We start from the raw sequence: 22,487 nt of genomic DNA, 5'->3' as shown, positions 1-22,487 counted from the left end.
CACATTACATACATGCAAATCATTAGACTTAAACTAATCTACAGTCAATCTAAATTTAACTTAATCTAACTCTGCAGAGCATTTCCCTTCCTAGTTGATAATGGTATGCTCCACTCCACCCAGGAGACACACCTGTCGTGAGACTCAACAATTAACGTGACATTTCCCCACATTCCCCCTGTCACAGAAAGATGGCCAGTCCCTCTGCCTGAAAGAATGTTTTAACTAAACATCACTATAAATGAAATGAACTAAACAAACACATTTATTCCACACATAAATATAGTATCAATAAATAACATCAATAATCAATTATAGGGATGGACCCCCTAATCTCCATCACAATCATGAAGGAGATTCCAGGAGAGAAGCAGTTACTCTAGGAGAGCTGGACATGGCCGTTAGAGGTCCTTAACCCATCAGCAGAACCGTTATCTGCTCCTTTGTGCATGGAGGAACAGGATGAGTACTACCAGAACCCTACAAAGTGATCCCCAGTGGGCCACTGGTGTGAACATCTCTGACCAAACCATTAGAAACAGACTTCATGAGGGTGGTCTGAGGGCCTGACGTTCTCTATTAGGCCCTGTGCTCACTGCCCAGCACCATGGAGATCAACTAGCATTTGCCAGAGATCAACAGAACTGTTAGGTTCTGCGCTGGCCCCCTGTTGTTTTCAAACAACAGGGCTGGTTGACAGTTTGTAGATCTCTAAGCACTACCTGATGTGTTCTTCTGGTTAACCTGTAGGCCAGACCAGTTGTAAAGGTTTCTGAAAGTGAAGATGGCGGTGATGAAAAGGATGAGGGAGAAGAGGAAGAAGAGAAAGATCTCTCCATCCCTGGACCGTCCTACATGAAACTGATGGCTCTCACTTCCATCTCTGTTCTTTCAGGTACATTTAACTGTCTTAAAGCCTCGTGGCCATTACAGTATTACATTCTTTATGTCGATGGTAGTAGCAAGTGATCAGAAACCTTTTGCAGTTTTCACGTCTGCCTGGTTCCCAGCCTCCGTTTCCTGGTGGAAGCAGAGGCTGGGGACTCGGGGTTAGACTCATCACCCAGGCTGAAGTCACCGAGGTGGCTTGGGGACCAGTGGATTTCTTCTCTTCTTTTTGCAGATGACGTGGTCCTGCTGGCCCCCTCTAGCCAAGACCTACAGCATGCGCTGTGGCGGTTCACAGCCGAGCGTGAAGCAGCTGGGCACTCCCTTAGAGATAGGGTGAGGAGCTCGGCCATCCGGGAGGGGCTTGGAGTAGAGCCGCTGCTCCTCCACATCAAGAGGAGCCAGTTGAGGTGGCTCGGGCTTCTATACCGGATGCCTCCTGGACGCCTTCCTCGGGAGGTGTTCCAGGCAAGTCCCACCGGGAGGAGGCCCAGGGGACGACCCAGGACACGCTGGAGGGACCATGTCTCTCGGCTGGCCTGGGAACGCCTTGGGCTGGAGGATAAAGTGGAAAAACGACGAGTATGAGTACGTCTGGTTTTTGTAAAGCTGTTGATACCAGTTGTAGTCGATTGTGATTCCAATGATAACTACAATATGAGCAGATGTTGAAGATATTTTCTGTCACCTTCCAGCTGTAAATGGTCGTTAATTATATCAGGAGCTGCAGGTGTGTGTGTGTGTGTGTCTGTGTGTAAAAATAAGTTCTGCTATTATTTCAAATCTTTTGTTTATGCCTCAGAGAAGAGTGTTCCAGAACAGAGCGATCACTCAAAAGTCAGAGCTTCTCTGAATTAGTCTTAGCATTAGAAAAGAGAAGAATGGATTCATTTTTAAGAGCAGTATTGTCATCATAAAGCTTTCATATAGACTGCATTATGACAATAACAGGGGGTTCCTCTGTAGAATAGATCATTTAAGATTAATCTTAATTTCCTTTTCATCCAGTTTATTTATATAGCACCAATTCACAAGGATTGTCTTCTTAAAGATTTAGTCCATTGATATGGACAGATTCCATGTTGGGTACATTCATTCTAAACTGGTCCCAGGTATCAAACAGTGCAGTCAAGTTCATCAGACATCAGATTGAATGCTTTTCACCCAGGTCTTGGTCAGAGTGTAGTAGGTCTGCAGATAGGTGGGATTCATTTAGCCTTTCCATTGCTACCTTAGTGATTAGCATTATGAGAACAGCAGTCTCTGTGTTTATCCCCTGAAGAATGCAGATCCTAAACCTAATTCAGAAATTTCAAAATGCTTCCAAAATTTCCATGTTGTAGTTTTCCTTACCTGGTCATGCTTAGGTATAATGCCTTCACAGGTCAATAGGAGATTGTATTTCTCAGTTTCTGATTGCATGGTGACAGGGCCAATCATGCTGAAAATCAGATGATTGGTTAGCAGCTTAATATTGGTTCATCTCAAGTAGTCATCCTCAGTCTAGCTGTGGGTCTAGCTGGGATCAATCTGCAACATGTGGAGAAAGTGTTTCCATGTGGCTCATTTTAAATATGTTTTTCTTCTCAGCCTTTGAGAACTTCCTGACATCGCTGGTGAAGCAGGAGATGAGTCAGATGCCACGAGGAGTGTATTTCTCTGCTCTGAGGGGGTCTGGCCTGCGTTCTGACCACGGAAAAACTGTTGCAGGGATCCCATCATTTATTTTGAAGACCTACGAGAAAAACAAGCAGCCTGGCCTGAAGCCAGGACTAGCAGGTGATAAAAGGCTTCCATGTTGTTGGTGTTGTTTCTTTTGTTAGATATTAGTTCTGTCCATTTTTATGTTCAGTTTTTTTCCACGGTAAGTATGGTTACACTCATATAAAAGCATATGGTAGAGTGCAGAGAGAGCAACAGCGGTACTGTCAGCAGAAGTTGGGTGTAGCAGAGGAGGATGTGGGCGTGGTGCAGAACAGGTACAAGGACAGTGAGACAGCGGTGAGGCGTGTGGTAAGGATTAATATTATCATTTTTCTTCTAGCACAGGATGAATTTCTTACCACAGAGGACTTAATGAGCTAATTACCTCTATTAGAAAGATTGGATTAGAACCAACTCTTACCAGTAAACTCCCAAGAATCATTAGTGTCATTTGATTTGTTTTTCTGTATCATTGTAATGTTTTTCCTCATGTACAGCGCCTTGAGTGCCTTGTTGCTGAAAAGCACTATATAAATAAACTTGACTTGACTTGTAAGAGTAGCAGCTGGTTCAACTAGGGATCAACTTGGAGCCCCTTTTAAACTAAAAATAGCCACCGACACCAACCTGCAGACGGTTAGTGTTGGTGACCATGTAAGATGGTGGCAGATATCTTATTCGTGTAGGAGCTGCTAACAAGCCTTTGTGAACTGATGATAGAATATAGCTCTTTATAGTTGCATGTGTGGCTGCCACAGTGCAAGTTAGTGCAGGAAGGGTTCTGCTGCTCCATGCACTGATCCATGATTTGTCCTGCTGATAAGCCAGATTTTTAAGGACACGATGTTCACTTTCAGTTTTGGCTTGATTTGAGCTGATACTACTTAGCTGCTCTCCTGTAACACCCAGTCATTCTCAGTGATTGTATAGTCAACCTCTAAATAGGAAGGACAGATCATAATTACATATACATTTAAGTGTTGCACTCATCAACAAGGTGTTTTTTTTTATTTTGGGAGGTGGTGTGCTTGTTACAGCTTTGCAGTCCCCTATAAAATCTCCCTGACATTCTGTCTGTGTTTCAGCTGGACTGCTGCTCTGCTACGAGCTCCCTGTGCAGGTAGATCGCAACGGAAAGCCAATGGACCGCTTCCTCGTCAGCCGGAGCCGCAGCTACCAGCAGACCCTGACTGCCCTCATTCATGAAGTACAAATCCCCTGGCTTCATCTGAAGACCGCTGCTCTTTCGTTTGGTTAAAACAAAAACAGAAAACCTGCTCATTTTCTTTAATTGTGGCATTCAGGTGAACATCCAGCCGTCTGAGTGGCACCGAGCTCTTCTGCTGCCCCAGGCGTGGAGGGGATTCATGAGCCGAGCTTTCCATGCTGTCCTGCAGGTTTAAGCTTTGGTTCATTTGGCCTTCTTTATTTATATCTTGTTCTGAAATCATGCAGTCTGCAAATAAAGCAGGAAGCACCATCTTGCTTTACATAGATACAGTACAACAGAAGTCATAGAGCTGTAGTTGTGTCTGTTTCCAGGGCCGACGTGCTGATTTGGAAATGCAGCAGAAACAAGGCAATGAGGAGCCACAGGAGCTGCAGTACAAACAGCACTGTGCCTGGCTGTGGTAAGAAGCAATCACACCTATATGCAGTTCAGTAGCTAATATGATGTCACAGTAGGTAAAAAACTGGTTCAATGAAATAAAATGTTTTACCGTCTTTTTGTAGGAAAAACAATTCTTTGTATTATTTCATCTTTAACATGAGGAACTAAAGATGAGTGAGAAGTGCTTGATAACATGTGAATAGATATATAGTTGCTCTCCAAATTATTCCTACAGGGGGACTCTGTTTTATACTTAGGTGACCTCTGAGGGCATTTGGTTTGACTGGATTTAATTTAAGAGTATCAGAGCATAGGAGAGTAAAAAGCAAATGAAAACCACATTTTCTTTTCCTCTTTTTCCTTTTTGTGGTGGATTTATCTTGAAAAATCCCAAACTTGAAGCTTTTCTCTGTAATTCATTCAATTAAAAAATACTTTATTAATCCCCAAGGAAATTAAATGTTGATGTAGCTCATATTATGCATGTTTCTTCAAAGAGCCGTTGTAGATGCTGATGGCTCTGATCAGGAGAGAAGGATGCTGAGCTTGTTTCTGAACTGAACCTACTGAAGAATGTGTTCAGTTCATTGGCTCTGTCCAGACCTCCATCGGTCTGATCATCCTTCTGCTTGAAGCCTGTGATCTTCTTCATCCCTGACCACACATCTCTGATATTGTTTTGCTGGAGCTTGCTCTCCAGCTTCTTCTTGTACACCTCCTTGCTGTCTCTTATCTTGACTTTAAGTTGCTTCTGTAAACTCCTCAATAATTCTCTGTCTCCCTCTCTGAAGGCTCTTTTTTCTTGTTAAGCAGGTCCTTCAGGTCACTGGTGATCCAAGGTTTGTTATTGGGGAAGCATCTCACGGTTCTGGTGGGGATGATGTTATCCACACAGACGTTTATATAGTCAGCAGCCTCAAAGCAACCTCGCAGAGCTTCTTCAGCTTCCTGTGACCATCTTCTCACAGTCCTCTTTATTACAGATTGTCTCTGAACAAGGGGCTTATATATCGAGCAGAGAAAAACAAGATTGTGATCTGATTTGCCCCGAGGAGGTCTTGCTGTAGAGGTGTATAAGTCCTTGACATTTGCATAACACAAATCTAACATTTTGTTTAATGACCACAGTGTTTCAGATTAAAATCAATAGATTGCACTTGGAAAACCTTTTGTATTTGTTCCAATATATAAAACACATTCTGTTTAAAGCTTCATGTGAATTCAGCACAGCAGAAGAAGCAAAGAAAATAAAGGAGATTGTTCATCAGATATGTTCCGTGCTACAAATTTTACCTGAGAGGCTTTCATTCAGAGATCTTTGATTTCTCTTTTTATCCTGCTCTCTATCTGCTTTAGGACTAGAGATCAGCTGACAGATGTTCTCAAAACTGCTACAAAGTGAGTGTGTTGCTCATGTTCCAGATGTATTCTGTCCTGTACATCCTGCTGCATCATGTAACATGTAAGTTGAATGCAGATACATTTGGGACATGGCCTAATGGTGTATGGTTCCGTCTGCTCATCAGGGACAGTCCTGTTGTCCAGGGAAACTCTATCCTTGCTCTGAGTGGCCTGGCTGCTGTCGTCGCCAAGTATGAGAGTAATCTCCCCACCGACAGTAGCGGCAGCCTCGGGGTGAGACTGTTTCACTGATTTACTAACGTTTCTGTCTTTACATAACGCTGACAGCCACAGTTTCTTCCACTAACAAGATCCTGTGTTTTGTTACTTCTGAAAGAAAGAACTGAGGGCCAACTACTAAATACCAACCCTGTTTGATCCCCGTAGGCTGGCCCAGAGTTTGTTCCTACTGCTAGTTGGTTATCCATGGTACTTGATACCTTGCTCAGCATCATCAGCAGCAGCTACAAGGCCAGGGGACAAGTGTTTCCATGGTTCCTGCACGTAAGTTTAATTTCAGACAGATAAATGGAGCTTGTTTGAGAACTTTTTTTATTCAGTCACATTACATCTTACTTGATGCAGCAAAATATCAAGTCTGCACCATCATTTGCTTTAAGGCACTGATGTTCTAAAGTTGTTTTGAGCTGAGAATTTAGTGGAGAGAGGTTTTTTTATTGCAATCATCTGGGTCACTTCACAGACCTATTTAGTGTCATGCAAACAATTTAGTTAAACTGCATCTATTTAATATAGAATGTATCTTATGGTATTTTACCAAAACAGGAAATAAGTTTAAAGAAAGGCTAGTACAATTTAATTTAATTAACTCTAGTAAATACAATAGATGTCATATCATTTATATCCAAATTCAAGCAGTAGAAAAAGAAAATGAACCCATTAGATCAAATCCGTCCTCTAGTGCAGCACGTTCCGCAATTCATGTCAGCAACACAAAAGAGGAACTAATAATGGTGGAATGGCCTCCTCTGCTACTTCTCACAAGATCTCTGGAACAAATGCATGGGTTAGTTCTGCTGCCTGGCTCTGAAACGGAAAGATGTTCTGAATTTCGGTTGTTCAAGTTAGTAAGTAAAGTTTGTTTTTATAGCAGTTTTCTCAGATAAAAAAGTGCTTCACAGTAAGACAAAGAATAAAACACCATAGCAAAATGATTTAAACTTAAGCAACACGTCAAAGATAATAAAATACTGAAAACATTAAAAATTGATGCCCTACTTGAAAATGTAAAAGCTCCTTTAGCTACATTTTCAAGAACACAATGCCTATGCAGTAAACTGACAGAAGAAATGCGTTTCCTCTGGTGCGTATCGGCACCATGGATTGAAAGGATCATCTGAGTCAAACATTTAGAGCTGATCTTAAAAAACTTTCCGTGTGTAAAATCAACAGAAACGTGGGGGGGTATGCTAGTGTAATTCCTTGTCAGCTGCAATGCAATTTATCCAGAAACAGGTTGCGGGTGCTGCTTTTGCATCTAGATTTAATAAATTTGAAATATTATGCAAAAATATCTGCTGTCACTGTGGCCAGAAAGAGGCATAGATAGAATGACAGATGATGGAGAGAGAGAATCGTCTGTACATGCATTTGGGTTGAAAAATAAAAATAGATGAGAATTCAGGAGGATTCCATGTAGGATTATCTAACATCTGATTTGGAGCCAATCACAAACACAAGCCATGACATTTCTCCTACAATAGACAGTGTATGCTTTAACCTTGTCACTAAAAAAAACAAACACATTGCATCTTTGACAGTATCATTGAGTCATTGCAGAGCACTCGAGCTGGATCAGTTTGTTTACATTCATGTGCCAGGGGAGGGTTTATACAGTAAAATGATTTTGTCACCAAAAAACTATTTAAACAATCAAACATTGTATATCATTAAAATATTGACAAAACAAACAAAATGAATTCAGTGAAATTATTGGAAAATGATTTATTTTTATGTACCGGTACATAAAGGTTTGATTTAAATTCTTTGCAGAACAGTGATGTGACTTTTTTTTTTTTATTAGCAAAGCTAAAACATACAGATTGCCAACTTTTACAACAATCAAATACAATTTTTATGTCGCTAATATTATGTTCAGGCTTGAATACTGTGGCTGTTTATGATAAACTCTGAACTCTTCAAACATATACTCTCAAAAAAACAACAACTCAGTGACTCTGAAGAAAATCAACAGATCAAGGGAGGCAAACCTCTAATAAATTAATTGACAGACATATTTGTCTTTCATACTGTTAATACTGATTGGCCAATTTGTTGCGAGTTACGTCGAGCAACACAGTTAACAAGCTGTGCATGCTCCTATGGTGCAGACGCAGCACTGAACAGCCGCACCATGTGGCACCGATGGCGGAGGGGGCACACTACTCTGGACACATCTCTGCCCTCATGCGCAATAGCCTGTAATTCAATATTTTTGATTGAAGGCGAAGCAGGATGCAGTATTTGACTTACTGGCTTCGTCCGGACCACAAACATAAAGCATCTGCTCACAGACAGAACAAGTTCAAACTCAGCCTTCTGCATCCGCAATTACGCTCTCAGAAACGCCCTGCGCAAATGAACAGAGAGGAGAAACAATCTTGTCAGGGCAGAGGCTGCGATGACAGACCTGCTGCTGTGAATAGCACTGACAAATGCTGACTAACTGTAACAGTCCAGAATGAAACAGAAGGAACAAAATCAGCAATTGGACCATTTATGCAGTGCAGCAACCTCTGCATGTTTCAAGCAGCACAGCTTTGGTTTACTTTTCCTCTTGTTGCAATTTAGTGCCCCCATTTGGAATATTTAAAACTCAGTCCCTTTGTGCACTGGACCATCAACAGATTTTCAGCTGATCAGAGATGTACTCAGGAGCTTGGCCATGGAAGGCTCTGAAAGTACTTCAGTGATGTGGTGTCTTCTGTTTGTACAAGTTAAAATCCCAGCAGCTGCATTTTTACCATTAATTTAAAACTGATTTATTAAAACATCACAGTTGAGAAAGAAGTACGAAGATACAAAGATGGTAAGAACTAAATATGCAGCTAATATGTTGTATGACAGTCAAGAGGATGATCAGTGTTGTTGGTAATGTTTGGCATTTTATGAAGCATCCTTCTTTGCAGAATCATCTCCAGATGTTCCAGTGGAGTCCCCCAGAACAGGACCATCTTCTTTATCAGCTGGTTGAACTTTTCTAGATCCCTGGCTCTGATGCTGCTACCCTAGTAGATAATTGCACCAGGATTTACTGTGTTAAATGCACTTGAGAAATCAAAGAACATGATCCTAACAGTGCTACCTGCTTTGTCCAGATGACAGTGGGTTTGACGAAGCAGGACTATGATGGTGTCTTCAACACCAACATTTTCTTCTTTGGTACTGGTAACAAGGCAGGAGGTCTACCACGTGGTGTTGCCTGGTATGAGGGAGCCTGTGCTCCTGGAGCCAGGTGTGGGCTCGGGACTCGTCGGTGAAGGCTTAAACTGCCTCAGTGTGGTTTTCGTCCCAGGTGGACCAGCTCTACACCCTCTACAGGGTGCTCGAGGGTTCATGGGAGTTTGCACAACTGTTCCACATGTGTTTTGTGGACCTGGAGAAGGCATTCGACCCAGTCCGTCATGGTACCCTGTGGGGGACGCTCCAGGAGCTCATGGTCAGGGGCCATCCAGTCTTTGTACAAGCAGAGCATGAGTTTGGTTTACATTGCTGGTATTAAATCGGACCTGTTCCCAGTGCTCCTCCACATCCAGAGGAGTCAGTTGAGGTGGCTCAGGCATCAGTTTCGCATGACCACTGGACACTTCCATCGGAAGGTGTTCCAGGCAACGTCCCACCGGGAGGAGGCCCAGAGCCCTGTCCAGGACACGCTAGAAGGACTATGTCTGTCGGCTGGCCTGGGAACAACTCTGGCTTTCCCCAGAGGAGCTGGAGGAGGTGTCTGGGGAGAAGGAAGTCTAGGTGTCTGCTTAGACTACTGCCCCTGCGACCCCGTCCCGGATAAGCGGAAGACTGACAAGTATGAGGTCTATGATGCCGTCTTCAACTTCAATTTCTTCTTCTATAGTACTGGGAACATGGTGGGAGGTTTTCCACAGCACTGGAACCTTCTTTCAATCTCTTCAACTTCCTTTTCACCTGACTTCTAAAACAGACAGACAGGAGAGCGACAGAAAGGGATTACCAGGATCTCCTGATATGGTTGTAGACAAAGATTTAGAAGCAGAAGGTTCCATGGCCCAAGTTGAAGTTAAAACATTTGAGGTGTGAAGGGAAACTTTGGGTCAAAGGAGGGTCGGATGTCTGTTTACCTGGGTCCAGACGAGGAAGATGCTAAGCTTGTTCCGGGAGGAAGCTTATTAATAATATTGAACTATTATTAATATTTACTTATTAATATTAACTTATTAATAATAATACTAATAACTCTTATTAAGGAATGTGTTCAGTTAATTAGCTCTGTCCAGTTTAGCAACAACTGAGCTGATGATATCACATGCAACATATGATGGTGGAATGTATGCGGTTGCCAAAATAACACTGGTGAATTCTCGGGGTAAATAATATGGAAAATAAATTGGTGCCAACAGTTCAATATCTGGGCTGCACTTCACAGTTACATGTCCTGGATTACACCATCTGTTGTTCACAAGCACTGCTAATCCACCTGCTTAGCTTTTGCTGCTCCTCATTAAATCTCTGTCTGCCTAACCCTAGCCCCTAACCCTTAGTGAAACATATAATACTGCATTCCTGATACTCTGGCTGGGTCCATTGTAGGGCTTGGAGTTCATCCAACTTGTTTTCCAATATCACATTGCCCATCATAATCAACGGAAGAGAAGGTTTGAACTTCCTCCTTCTCTTCTCTCTCCTCTTTGCTCCTGCTCTGCATCCATCACGCCTCCTTTTCAACTCATCTGGCATTTGAGGTTGTAGTAGAGGTATTATTTGAGATTTTGAGATGTTAATCAGCTGCTGTTGGTTCTAAAAAATATCTTGTCATGGTTATCCATAACAACAACGGTCTAAAACGGAAAAGAAATTATAAAAAATTATTTCATCTGCACCGCATTCAAAACCAGAGGGAATGGTCTTCCAAAAACAGAATGTTTCAGCCAGGAAAGGAAGAATTTAACTTTTTTTAAAAGGAATATATCAGAACAAAAGTACTGTAGCTACTCAACATAATCTGAAGGATGATATCCATCTTAAGCGACACAATTCTAGAAAAGAAAGTGCTTTAATTTCAGGTAAACACCAAACAGTCGCCTGGTTTACTCAATAAAGGAAAGATAACAGCATAAATATTTGGAGGGAAAAGTTAGGACACCCCTACCCTCTAATACCTACTGTTACCCTCTTTTAGTTGAAATAACTTTTTTTAAGCATCCCAGTCTCTGACCTCGCTCTGAGGACAGTTTGCCGCACTTCTTACCTTTAGCTGTTAGATGATCACCTGCATTTAGACTGGGCTTTGACTCGGCCCAAGGACTTTCCATTTCTTAATTCTCAGTCGGTCTTTGGTATGTAATGGATCACTGTTACAGGATCCTGTTCTACTCCATCTCATTTTTTTTTTTACAGCCAGTCTCACATTTTCATTGTCTCACGTCTTCCTCAAGCACCCTTTGAGATGCAGTAGAAAACATGGTGGATTCCATCATGATGAGCCGGCTTGGTCCAGCAAAGCATCCCAACCATGTTTCAGCATTAGTATGAGATTATTTTCCTGGTATGCTTTATTTAGTTTATTCTAAACATCTCCCCCGTTGTGGTGTCCGAATAATTAAGTTTAAGACTCATCTGTCCAAAGAATCTTGTTTAAGATATCCTGGACAAAGTCACTGTGTTCTGTGAGGCAAACTTAAGTCTGACATTGTTGTTTTATTATGTGAATTGCTTGTTATTATTGTATATGTTATATTGTATAAGGACCATTTTTAATCAGAGTATAATATCAGTTAAACTTTTGGAATATTGATCTGGTCAGTTCAGTAGTAGAGGGGGTTGTTAATCAGTGTCGGTGGTTAATCAAATTAACAACAGATGCAGGTTTGACAGCTTTTCAGTAATTTTGCCTTTGACCAGGGTCAGTGTCCTAAGCGGTAACTTAAGGTGATACCTGGACCCTACAGAGTTTACACTGGTAGTCCAACTCCACCAGGATAACACGTGAATACATGCCATTGCCTCAAGGTTTTCTGTGTCTGAAAGTACAGTCTCAGTAGCATGGAGGGGATTCCAGGAGACAGGCAGTTAGTTACTCTAGCAGAGCGGGACAGGACCGTTGGAGGTTCTTAACTCATCAGCAGGACTGACATCTGCTCCTCTGTGCAAGGAGGAACAGGATGAGTACTGCTAGAACTCTACAAAAGTGACCCATTAAAAACAGACTTCATGAGGGTGGCCTGAGGGCCTGACGTTCTCTATTAGGCCCTGTGCTCAGTGCCCAGCACCATGGAGATCAACTAGCATTTGCCAGAGATCAACAGAACTGTTAGGTTCTGCACTGGCCCCCTGTTGTTTTCATAGTTGAGAGCAGGTTCACTATGAGCTCATGTGACAGACATGAAAGGGTGTGGAAGGGCTGTGGTGAACATTATGCTGCCTGCAATATTGTTCAACATGATTGGTTTGGTGGTGGGTCAGTTTGATCTGAGGAGGCGCGTCCATGGAGGGACACGGACCTGTACAGAATAAACGATGGAACCCTGACTGCTACTCGGTATCAGGATGAGATCCTTAGAACCATCGTTTGACCCTTCACTGGTGCAGGGGGTCCTGGGTTCTTCCTGGTGCACGATGATGCCCAGCCTCCTGTGGCAGACGTATGCAGGCAGTTCCTGGTGAATGAAGGAAGTGATACCATTGACCGGCCTCCGTGCTCCCCTGACCTAAATCCAATAGAACATCTCTGGGACATCATGTTTAGGTCCATCTGACTCCACCGTGCACCTCAGATTGTCCAGGAGCTTAGTGATGCCCTGATCAGGATCTGGGAGGAGATACCCCAGGACACCATCCATCGTCTCATAAGGAGCATGCCCTGACCTTGTCAGACATGAATACAAGCATGTGGGGCCTTAAAACCTAGTGAGTGCCGGTTTGAGTTGTTGCAATGACATTCCAGCAAATCAGAATTAGAATCAACTTTATTAGCCAAGTTTGTGTGCAAAACAAGGAATTTGACTTCGGTTTCCGCTCACATTATTTATCAACATCAATCCAAACAACAACCACAAATAATGGTCAAAACACTTCAATAAATAAGGACAAAGGAAGTCTGGTTGTGATGGAGCAGTGTCCTTATTTGTTTCCAGCAGAGTAGCTGCCTACCCTGGCTGTGAGGTGTACATTGTGTTCATCAGAGAGAGCCTGGGGGAAGAAACTAAAGGTAAAAGTCGGTGTCCAGGATATGTGGGGTCTGCAGCGATGTTGGTTGCCTTTCTTCTGGCCCTAGACCTGTACAAGTCATGGACGGAGGAAAAGTCAATGCTGATGATCCTCTCTGCCGACCTGATTGTTCGTTGTATTTTGGATCTTTTAGAGGTGTATAACGGTGGTCCAGTGGGTTTTTCAACTCTGGTCGTTCAGTTAACATGCTGTCTGTATCAAAGTAGTTCATTAGAGAAATTTGGGCCGTTAAAATCCCCAAGAACAATGTTGAGAGAGCCTGGCTGTTTTTTCTCCACGTCTGTCATCAACTGATCGAGCTCTCTTTCCGCTTCTGAAGTGTAGGAATTGATACCATATCATGTTTAGGTCCATCTGACGCCACCAAGCTGCATTTCAGACTGTTCAGGAGCTCAGCGATGCCCTGGTCAACATCTGGGAGGAAATACCCTAGGACACAATCCTTCATCGCATAAGGAGCATGCCCTGATGTGTTTAAACATGCATACAAGCATGTGGGGCCACACAAACTACTGAGTACCATGTTTAGTTGACATTTTAGCAAATTGGACTAGCCTGCTAAATCAGTTTTTCTTCAGATTAAGCCCTTTGTGGGTTGATAATTTTCATCAAATGATGTGCCAGCCTTTTGTTCTTAACACATGACCCATTTCATATTAATATGGATATCTAGCCTGATATTTCTCCCAATTGAGATCTGATTAAAGTGTTCCTTTATTTTTTGAGCAGTGTATATTAAAGACAGATTTTCATGTAAAAAGCGTTGCAATGAATTAATTTTCACCTGCTGATGTAACTGTAAACTCAAGGTTTTATGTTTTCGTTCCCTCCCTTAATATTTTCTTCTTCCTCAGCGATCATACTCTGGTGAGAACACAGCGAGTGCCATCGCTCGCTCCTGTGCCAGCCTGGCCTTGTCCCTGCTTGTCCCAGTCCTGGTAGTGTGGCAAAAGGACAGCCTGGTCCCGGTTCTGTCTGTTTTGCAAGCTGGCTTGCCGGGCTTGCCTTCTGCAGATGACTCCCAGGCCGTCCAGTTCCACTCAGGCCTTGCTCTCGGCATGGTTCTATCCAGTCTGCACCACCAGTGCCTCAGGTACAGTGACTGTGAGAGAGGACTACTCACCTAAATACAGAAACACAATGACTTATCAGCCTTTCTCTGTTATTCAGTGATAGCTCTGTCCAGGAGGACACTCATCTCCTGTCCAACCATCTAGACGCTCTGGAAAGTTGCTGCTTCAACCCCAACCTGGAATACAAGTTAGTGCTCTGTGTGCAGATTGATGGGACGTTGATCCAGAGGAGGTTCAAAAGCAGTGAAATATTCAAGAAGTCAGACAGATTGAAAAGAAGCGTTTTTAACATCTAGTATATTTGTTTCTATCCTCAGCATTTTATTATTTATTAGTATTTTGACAGAAGCTTCAGAGTTTGTTACTCTAAACTGTAGAAGTAGGATTCAGTTTGTCTGTGACTGTGGCAGTTCTCTGAGGATTAGTTAAGTAACAGGAGAGTTTTTCCTCCTTCCTGTTCCTCAGCACCGGCTGTGTATTGGGTGTGGGGCTTGTGCTCTCAGCCCTCTGTAGTAGGGGACAGGTGGACCAGCAGGTTCACGTCAGCAGAATCCTTGATAAGCTACTGGCCAACCTGCAGGACAGCAGTGGGCAGGGACGCATGCTGCAGGAGGTACAACAGCACCACACTTCAATGCTTCTACAGCAGACATCATGTAAAACAGAGACAGTACCCTGTTCTCTGCAGGTTTGGACATTTCTAGACCCTTCATACCTGAGGTTCCCTCAGTATTTCATGCAGTACTGACTCTGCGTATTCTTGGAACTCATTGTTTTGTACATTAAAAATAAGTTTACTTCTTTCACAGAAAGAGAAACCCAATTTATTTATTCCTATGAATGTTTTGTTGCCCCAACGTTTCTGTCCTGGCTGGGATCAGTGGTTCATCTTAACGATCAGAAACAACCAGAAAACTATTTATCTCCTCATTCAGGTCCTGTCTTACTCTGTGGCCTGTGTGAGCGTCTCAGCCTTCAGTGGAGGTCTGATTGATGCTGCCAAGGCTGAGGAGGTCCTGAACACTCTGCGCACCCTGACTGAGGAGAGCCAGCAGGTCGGAAGAAGTTACTTCCTGTTGGGGTGGTTGGGTTATCTTTGATTTTTTTTTATTTTCTTTCGCTGTTAAAAGACACCTTTTAAAGCATTGTCAGAATAATTTGAAGGTAAGAGTTTAAGACAAGATCTCCTAAGCTCCTACCTTATGACCCCCTGCTTTTAGACTTGCTAGTTTGTAGTATTAATTTATTAATGACCTCATTGAAAAATAAGTAAAAATTTTTTAATTGTTTCTGGATACTGCTGCAATAAAAGATGCATTCATTTTAAGCTTATTTTTACTGCACAGAATGTTTACCTGATCAAAGTAAAACCTAGAGGTTAAAAACAGCAGAGTGTATTGGGCTAGTGTCTACAGAAAGTATGATTTTGAGCTGTTCTGATGTTTTCCCAATGTCTCCAGACTCCAGGCTTCTCATTGGCTCTCGGACTGGTTGTCCATGGGCTATCTGTGTCCGGGCATGGTAAAGCAGAGGACATCCACCCTCGTCTGCTGGCTGCTTGGGTTAAAATCCTACTGGCCGAGGTAAAAGCATGCATAAGCATTTCATCCTCAAATCCCCTCACTCTGATCTGACCGACAGCTGCTGACTGGGAAGAATGGATGACCACAGTTTCTAGAGTTTTGTTTTGTCCATCTAAAAATGTACTGTAGAAGAGCTGTCTTTGTGTTTTAGGGTTGTCCCACAATGCAGCGACTGGCTGCTGCTAACGGGCTGGTGGCCTTAGTGGGATCAGAGAACTGTCTGATTCAGGTAGGAGCTGAGACCCACTGCTTCAGTTTTATGCGGCAGTCATTCAAGAGAGTTGTGCGGAGGCTGTTCACCAGGAGAAATGAGTGTTGTGTTTTTGCAGCTGCAGAGTGAGGTGGAGCATTCTTCCCAGCAGCAGAGCAGACTCAATGAAGTCATCCGTGCCGTCACACAGGTAACTGTTGTTTTCTTCTGTATGAGTGAAATGCTGCCGGTTTGCTACTAAATATTATCGCCTCCTGGTTTTGTGTCAGTAAGAGACTTTTCTTTGACATCAACATAAATCATGCAGCAGAACAACAGCTTTTTGTGTTTCTTTGTTGCAGATCATAACCTTTTCTGGAGCCATTGGTCTGCAGTCCAACAGCGCCTGTCTAATTGGGCATCTGCACCTGGCCCACATGTCCACTAGTCACAGTCACACAGCTGGTATAAGAATCTGTTTCTTGGCTTATTGTTCAAATCAGTGATTATTGGAGGTTTTTTTGGAATTTTAATGTAACAGACAAAGTAGCATAATTGCAAAGATAAATAATGTCTAGTTTTCAAATAATTTATCTTTCAAAAAACTGAAACATGTGACATACATTTGTCTTCAACCTATACCACTATAGCAAGCTAGCATTAGGTAGCCTTAGCTTACCCTTAAGTGTCCTCTAGCTTGTATCCTTCAGTTTAGTACGACTCCTAGCTTCCCTCTCTCTTCAGTACTGGTCAACAGCCATAGACTGAGCATCAGGTCCTCACGTTACTTTTCAGAATGCGGGGTTGCCTTGCTATTGATGAGCCCACCCCCATTGAAATGGTACTCAGTTGTAATGGAAAGCAACCAAACTGTGTAGAGCTGAACTGACCCGAGTCGAGTAGAGTTGGTACTAATGAAAAAGGGGTATTAGAGAACATTAGTGAACAAACTGCATCATGAAGACCAAGGAAGACAGCAGGCAGGTCAGGGATCAGAAGAAAGAAAAGAGTTACTGTTCAAAGAAAGCTGCCCTCTTTGCAGGTTGCCACAGGCCATGTAGGAGCCACAACTAATATGTGGAAGAAGGGGTTCTGGTCAGATGGGACCAAAACAATTCAACTGTTGGTGTGGTGGAAATTAGCTCTACATTCACATTGGACATGTTTCAACTTCACTGTTATACTGACAAAATATGAAAAAGTTAACAGGAATATGAATACTTCTAAAGGCATGTTGCTGTAGGACTGATCAGATTTCTGTCTTTTCTCCATCTCAGTTCCTCAAGACTTCAGTTACCTCCCAGAGAAAAGTGTAATCCGATCAATAACTGACTTCATTACAGAAGCTGGAAAAAAAGGTTTGTTCTCCTAAACACTGACAGGTATACAGGCACAACTCAGCAAATTAGAATATTGCGTAAAAGTACAATATTTTTTGCCGGACATCTTAGAAGGTGAAACTCATATATTATATAGAATCATTACACAGAGTGATGTATATTCCAAGCTTTTGTTTCTTGTAATTTTGATGATCATGGCTTACAGGTAAGGAAAACCCAAAATTCAGTGTCTCAGAAAATTAGAATACTGTGAAAAGTTTATTGTTGGACACTTATGGTGTCACAGCCTAATCAGCTAATTAACTCAAAACACCTACAATGGTTTCCTGAGCCTTTAAATGGTCTCTCAGTCTGGGTCATAGGGGTCATAGGCTACACAATCAAGAGGAGGACTGCTGACTGGAACAGATGTCTGGAAGATAGTCATTAACACCCTCCACAAGGAGGGGAAGCCACAAAAGATCATTGCTGAAGAAGCTGGTTGTTCACAGAGTTCTGTATCCAAGCATATTAACAGAAGATTGAGTGGAAGGAAGACGTTTGGTAGGAAAAGGTGCACCAGCAACAGGGATAACTGGAGCCTTGAGAGGATTGTCAAGCAAAATCCATTCAGTAATTTGGGGGAGCATCACAAGGAGTTGACTGAGACTGGAGTTGGTGCATCAAGAGCCCCCAAACACAGACGAATACTAGACATGGGCTACAAATTGTTTTATTTTCCAGCAGGACTTGGTACCTGCCCACACTGCCAAAGGTACCAAAAGCTGGTTCAATGACCATGGTGTTCCTGTTCTTGATTGGCCAGCAGACTCCCCTGACCTGAACCCCATAGAAAATCTATGGGCTGTTGTCAAGAGGAAGATGAGAGACACCAGAACCAACAAGGCAGATGACCTAAAGGCAGCCATCAGAGCAATCTGGGCTTCCAATACACCTCAGCAGAACCCCAGGCTGATTGCCTCTTTGCCACGGTGCTTTGATCCAGTAATTCATGCAAGAAGGAGGCCCAACCATTGGGTGCAGAGAAATGGGCATGCCTGTCTGAAGCCTGACATTTGTGCTTAAAACATCCTTTTTTGATTGATCTAATCTGATATTCTAATTTTCTGAGAAAGAGAATTTTGGGTTTTCATTCTCTGTAAGCCATAATCATCAGAATTACAAGAAACAAAGGCTCTGAATATATCACTTCATGCGCAATAAATCTGTATAATATGAGTTTCACGTTCTCAGGTGACTGGTAAAAAATATTGCACTTTTATGCAATATTCCAATTTTTTGAGATGTACCATGCAGTCTGAGAGAACATTCTGTCTGTGGCTACAGGTCCAGAGTTTTCCCATCCGTCTCTGGTTAGGACCGCTCTGTCCGCCTTGGCATCTGTAGGAGCTAGTTTCCAGTATCCCCCAGTTAACTGGAGTGCTGTCCTGTCCCCGCTGATGAGACTGAGCTTCGGTAACACCTCTCACATGTTCGTCTCTTCAGATGATCAAAAAATCAGAGCACAGTTCTCAGTGGCTGATTTTGCCTTTGAACAGGAGAAGATATCCAGCACCAGTGTGTGGTACTGGCAGCATCCCAAGCTCAGTCTTCCAAAAGTGCTTCCCTCTTCCTGGGCTCCTGGCTGTCACCACCTCTTGTTCACAGCCTCAGTGTAAGTTCTTCCTGTCCTCTTAAAGACTGGAACCAAGCAGAACCAAGTCTTTTCTGACACCTGGCTTTCACATCATTTTCTGTTCCTTCCTCCCTCTAGCACCGCACTCGAACCCACCTCTACGAGACCCTCGGCATGTGGATGAAGCATGTGGCGGAGGACAAGCTTCAGGTCTATGTGCAGAGCCTGGGCCTGCAGCAGTTCCAGGATGATGTCCGAGCACATAGACTGTCCCTGTGTCAGTCGCTGCTGCAGGGCCTCGCTCAAGCCATGGTGCTTCCCAATCCCCCCAACCACTGCTGGACCATCCTCTGCTCCACTGCAGAGAAGATCTTCAGCCTCCTCCCCAGTCAAATCCAGGTGTGGACAATCACACTATCATAGTTGTTGTTGATCCTTTGGAAAAAATCTTATTTATACAGTAACCCAAGCAGCATATAACTGGGAAGTGAAAGGGTCTTTTTAGGTGTTTTTGTTTTTACAAACAAAGATCTAAAATGGGGGTTCCCAATGTGGGGGTCAGGATCCCCTGGGAGGTCACGAGATGATATTCAGAATCATTGTGATGTGACCCCTGAGGTGCATGGAGAGCCAAAATAAATAAATATATCCCAAAATAAATAATGTACCATTAAATGTCCTATTAAATAATTTTATTGTATCATTTATTTAACGTATTATAAATAGAGAAATATACCATATCATTATTTCACTCTGTTTTTTTATTAAATAAATAAATATACAGTAAAATATGTATTTTTAGGGGGTTAATAGTCTGTGGTACTGTTATGTTGGGGGTCACAGGCTGAAATGTTTGGAATCCCCTGATCTAACAAGTGTTGCCTGCCCTGTTTACTATTGGTAGCGGCAGTCAAAGTCCAGCTTCAGGTGTGCTTGTAGAGAAATGCTATAAAATACTTGCTGCAAAAGGTGGAAGCATTAAATCAGTAGCGCTGAAACATACATGCCATAAAATAATTAATAATTATGCATCCTTTTCCTGCCACCTTCTGTCGTAATGTGACCAAATGTGAGAAATTACCGGGGGTAAGAACTTTGACAAGGCACTGTCTACAAATCTGCTTTTTGACAATATTGTATTTGTGTAACAAAGACAAATTCCACTAAACAGCTAAGATTATTAAAGGACTGCTTTCCACTTTATGATATATGGTGTTGTTTCAGGATGCTGAAGTGGATTTGTACGTGGGCATCGCCAAGTGTCTGTCTGAGATGTCTGACACAGAGATCGACAGGATTGTTCAGGTTTCACAGGTCAGTGTGGGGCTTCATGTGGACTTTCACAACAGTTCATTTCTTACTTTTCTTTCTTTGTATAAAATCTACAATTGCTAAATCATGTTCATGAGTCTTTCACTGCAAGGTGATGCTGTTTGTGTTTCTATTCCGTATAGGCTTCGCCCTTTAAGGCTACACTAGTTGGGTTATCCCTTTGCACGAACAGCGAGCTCTGAAAACTTTAGTCCATGCTGGGTGAGCCTCAGCCCAGTCTGTATTAATTGCACTTAGACCAGGTAATCAGCTCTCATTTGTTTCTTCAGCATCAGCTAAGAGCGCTGATTCCAAAAATTCTTAAAGAACAAGAAGAATGGCGACCAGCAGCACCATCTGCCTTTGCTGGCCAGGCCAGGCAGGCTACCTCATGGACTATGACCTGCATGCCATCTGCGAGGGCTGACATGGTTATACTTCTGGTCTGGATCCTCCAGAGAAGCTCAGAGCCCACTCCACCAAAGAGATTCTGTCACCCAGAGCTCTGCATGGAGGAATGCTTGGACTAAAGTTTTCAGTGCTGCGGTGTGTGTGAATGGATACACCCACTATTGATAGCCTTAAAGGGCTGCACCTAACCAAAGATCTTCTTTCTTGACACTGTCTAAGCTCTCCATGTTACTGAAATAAAAGCAATATTATGTAGATTAAAGTTAAGCTTTTCTGTGGATCATTCAGGCTCAGATGGAAAAGAGCTGTTTTGTCCTGGCGTACCTGACCTCTCAGGGCAGAGTTCCCCTCCTCAGCCTCAATGATGTAATCGCCGGGGTACTGCGAGGTTGGCCAAGCTGCAGAGTGGGCTGGATCCTCTTGCAGACTTTTTACCAGTGCCGCCTGGCTGCCAGCGCCAATACAGGTCAAGACACTGTTGATTTTCTAAAGCACAAAAGAAAAAACATTTCTGTGACTCTCAGCTGTGACTCATGAGCTGTGAACAAATGAATGCTGCACATCAAACAAGGTAATACTTTCTATTTCATCTGTTTTCGGTCTGCATGTTGAGCATGTTTGGTCTTCCTTGCAGGTGTTTCCAGGCGAATGGAGTGGCTGCTGGAGCTGATGGGACACATCCGGAACATTGGCTACGGTGCAACGTCCGTCACCTGTGGAGAAACCAAACTGGTATGTTTCTGAGCCCCCCCTGAAATCCAGGCAGTGGTAATTTTCCACATCATTCTTGTTGATGCATGCCACTGATGAAGCAACGTTTGTTGCTCAGTGCTTCTGTCCAGATGTCAAACAGCATTTTCCAACAAATCCTTTTACACTTCCTTAACTCGAGCCAGCTTGAGGCCTAAACGTCTACATGTGGTAAACATTTTTTGAGTCTCACCTTATCTAGATTTCTTTTTTTATTTTAAAATTGCATGATCCCCTGTGTTGCACGGTAGACAGAAAAGAGATCTGCGTATACTCCTACTATATTCTGACTAACTTAGACCCACTGGCTCTCAATATAGCTACATAATTTTCATATACTGTAATCTTAACCGATTATATTTCCTTTCCCATTAATGAATATTAAATCCAAGTCTCTGCCTTTAAACTAAAGCGGAAATTGGATTTAGGTATCGTTATCCACTCTTGGGGAATAGAATTCCAAAAAATGTTAAAATAATAAAAACATATTCATGTTCAGGTCTGAAGTAGCTAAAAAGATTTGATTTATTGAATGTGAAGAAACATGTTGAGCTTCAACACTGTGAGAATGGCCATTTTGATCCTCAGGAAGAAAAGTGTACTTGAAACTTAAAGGTGTCTCAGAATGTTTAACTTTCATTAGTCATTTTACTTTTGAGCTTGTTTTCTTAAAAAATATAAAACATGGTTAAAATGACTACAGACAGTCAAAGCATGCCTTGCAGTAGTCAAGAAACCTGCCTCTGGTACACTAAGAAGTTATTAGCTGATCTCTTAGATCATGAAGCTGCCCGTATTAAAGCATCTAACCTCGTTACTGGTTCACATTCACCCTTCTTGGATCATAGTAATTATTACAACACCAGTTTGACATATTTTCTCATTTCTGAAGCCTTAGTTTGAGTAATGCTCAGAGTCAAATATCCAGAGCCTTGCAAAAATATTCACACCCCTCCTGAACTTTTTCACATTTTGTCACAAAACAAATACAAACCTCAGTGTTTTATTGGGGCTTTTGTGATGTGTGTAGTTTCTCTGAGTCTAACTGCAGCTGTTCTGTTTCTGGCCTCAGAGGTTTGTGACAGAACAGTAGAGAACAAACAGCATCATGAAGACAAAGGAACACAGCAGACAGGTCAGAGAGAAAATTGTGGAGAAGTTTAAAACAC

The 22,487-nt window shown here is 42.6% G+C and overlaps 1 protein-coding gene across 1 annotated transcript in view; it reads left to right on the top strand.

Annotated features, from left to right (window-relative positions):
• Nucleotides 1–22,487, top strand: part of focad (focadhesin) — a 76,124-nt gene that overhangs the window by 50,313 nt on the left and 3,324 nt on the right. Inside the window, exons 19-41 of the mRNA XM_047385552.1 lie at nt 751–895; nt 2,479–2,667; nt 3,678–3,799; nt 3,897–3,989; nt 4,135–4,223; nt 5,561–5,602; nt 5,731–5,839; nt 5,993–6,109; nt 13,900–14,138; nt 14,216–14,305; nt 14,584–14,731; nt 15,054–15,173; nt 15,579–15,701; nt 15,853–15,930; nt 16,031–16,102; nt 16,254–16,356; nt 17,169–17,249; nt 18,558–18,686; nt 18,770–18,885; nt 18,985–19,245; nt 20,071–20,160; nt 20,857–21,034; nt 21,203–21,300. Coding sequence (XP_047241508.1) covers nt 751–895; nt 2,479–2,667; nt 3,678–3,799; nt 3,897–3,989; nt 4,135–4,223; nt 5,561–5,602; nt 5,731–5,839; nt 5,993–6,109; nt 13,900–14,138; nt 14,216–14,305; nt 14,584–14,731; nt 15,054–15,173; nt 15,579–15,701; nt 15,853–15,930; nt 16,031–16,102; nt 16,254–16,356; nt 17,169–17,249; nt 18,558–18,686; nt 18,770–18,885; nt 18,985–19,245; nt 20,071–20,160; nt 20,857–21,034; nt 21,203–21,300 — 2,832 coding nt within the window. The remainder of the gene's footprint in view (nt 1–750; nt 896–2,478; nt 2,668–3,677; nt 3,800–3,896; nt 3,990–4,134; nt 4,224–5,560; nt 5,603–5,730; nt 5,840–5,992; nt 6,110–13,899; nt 14,139–14,215; nt 14,306–14,583; nt 14,732–15,053; nt 15,174–15,578; nt 15,702–15,852; nt 15,931–16,030; nt 16,103–16,253; nt 16,357–17,168; nt 17,250–18,557; nt 18,687–18,769; nt 18,886–18,984; nt 19,246–20,070; nt 20,161–20,856; nt 21,035–21,202; nt 21,301–22,487) is intronic.

This window comes from Girardinichthys multiradiatus, chromosome 14, assembly GCF_021462225.1.
Source record: "Girardinichthys multiradiatus isolate DD_20200921_A chromosome 14, DD_fGirMul_XY1, whole genome shotgun sequence".
NCBI classification, from domain to species: domain Eukaryota; kingdom Metazoa; phylum Chordata; class Actinopteri; order Cyprinodontiformes; family Goodeidae; genus Girardinichthys; species Girardinichthys multiradiatus.
This window is presented reverse-complemented; position numbering and strand designations above follow the sequence as displayed.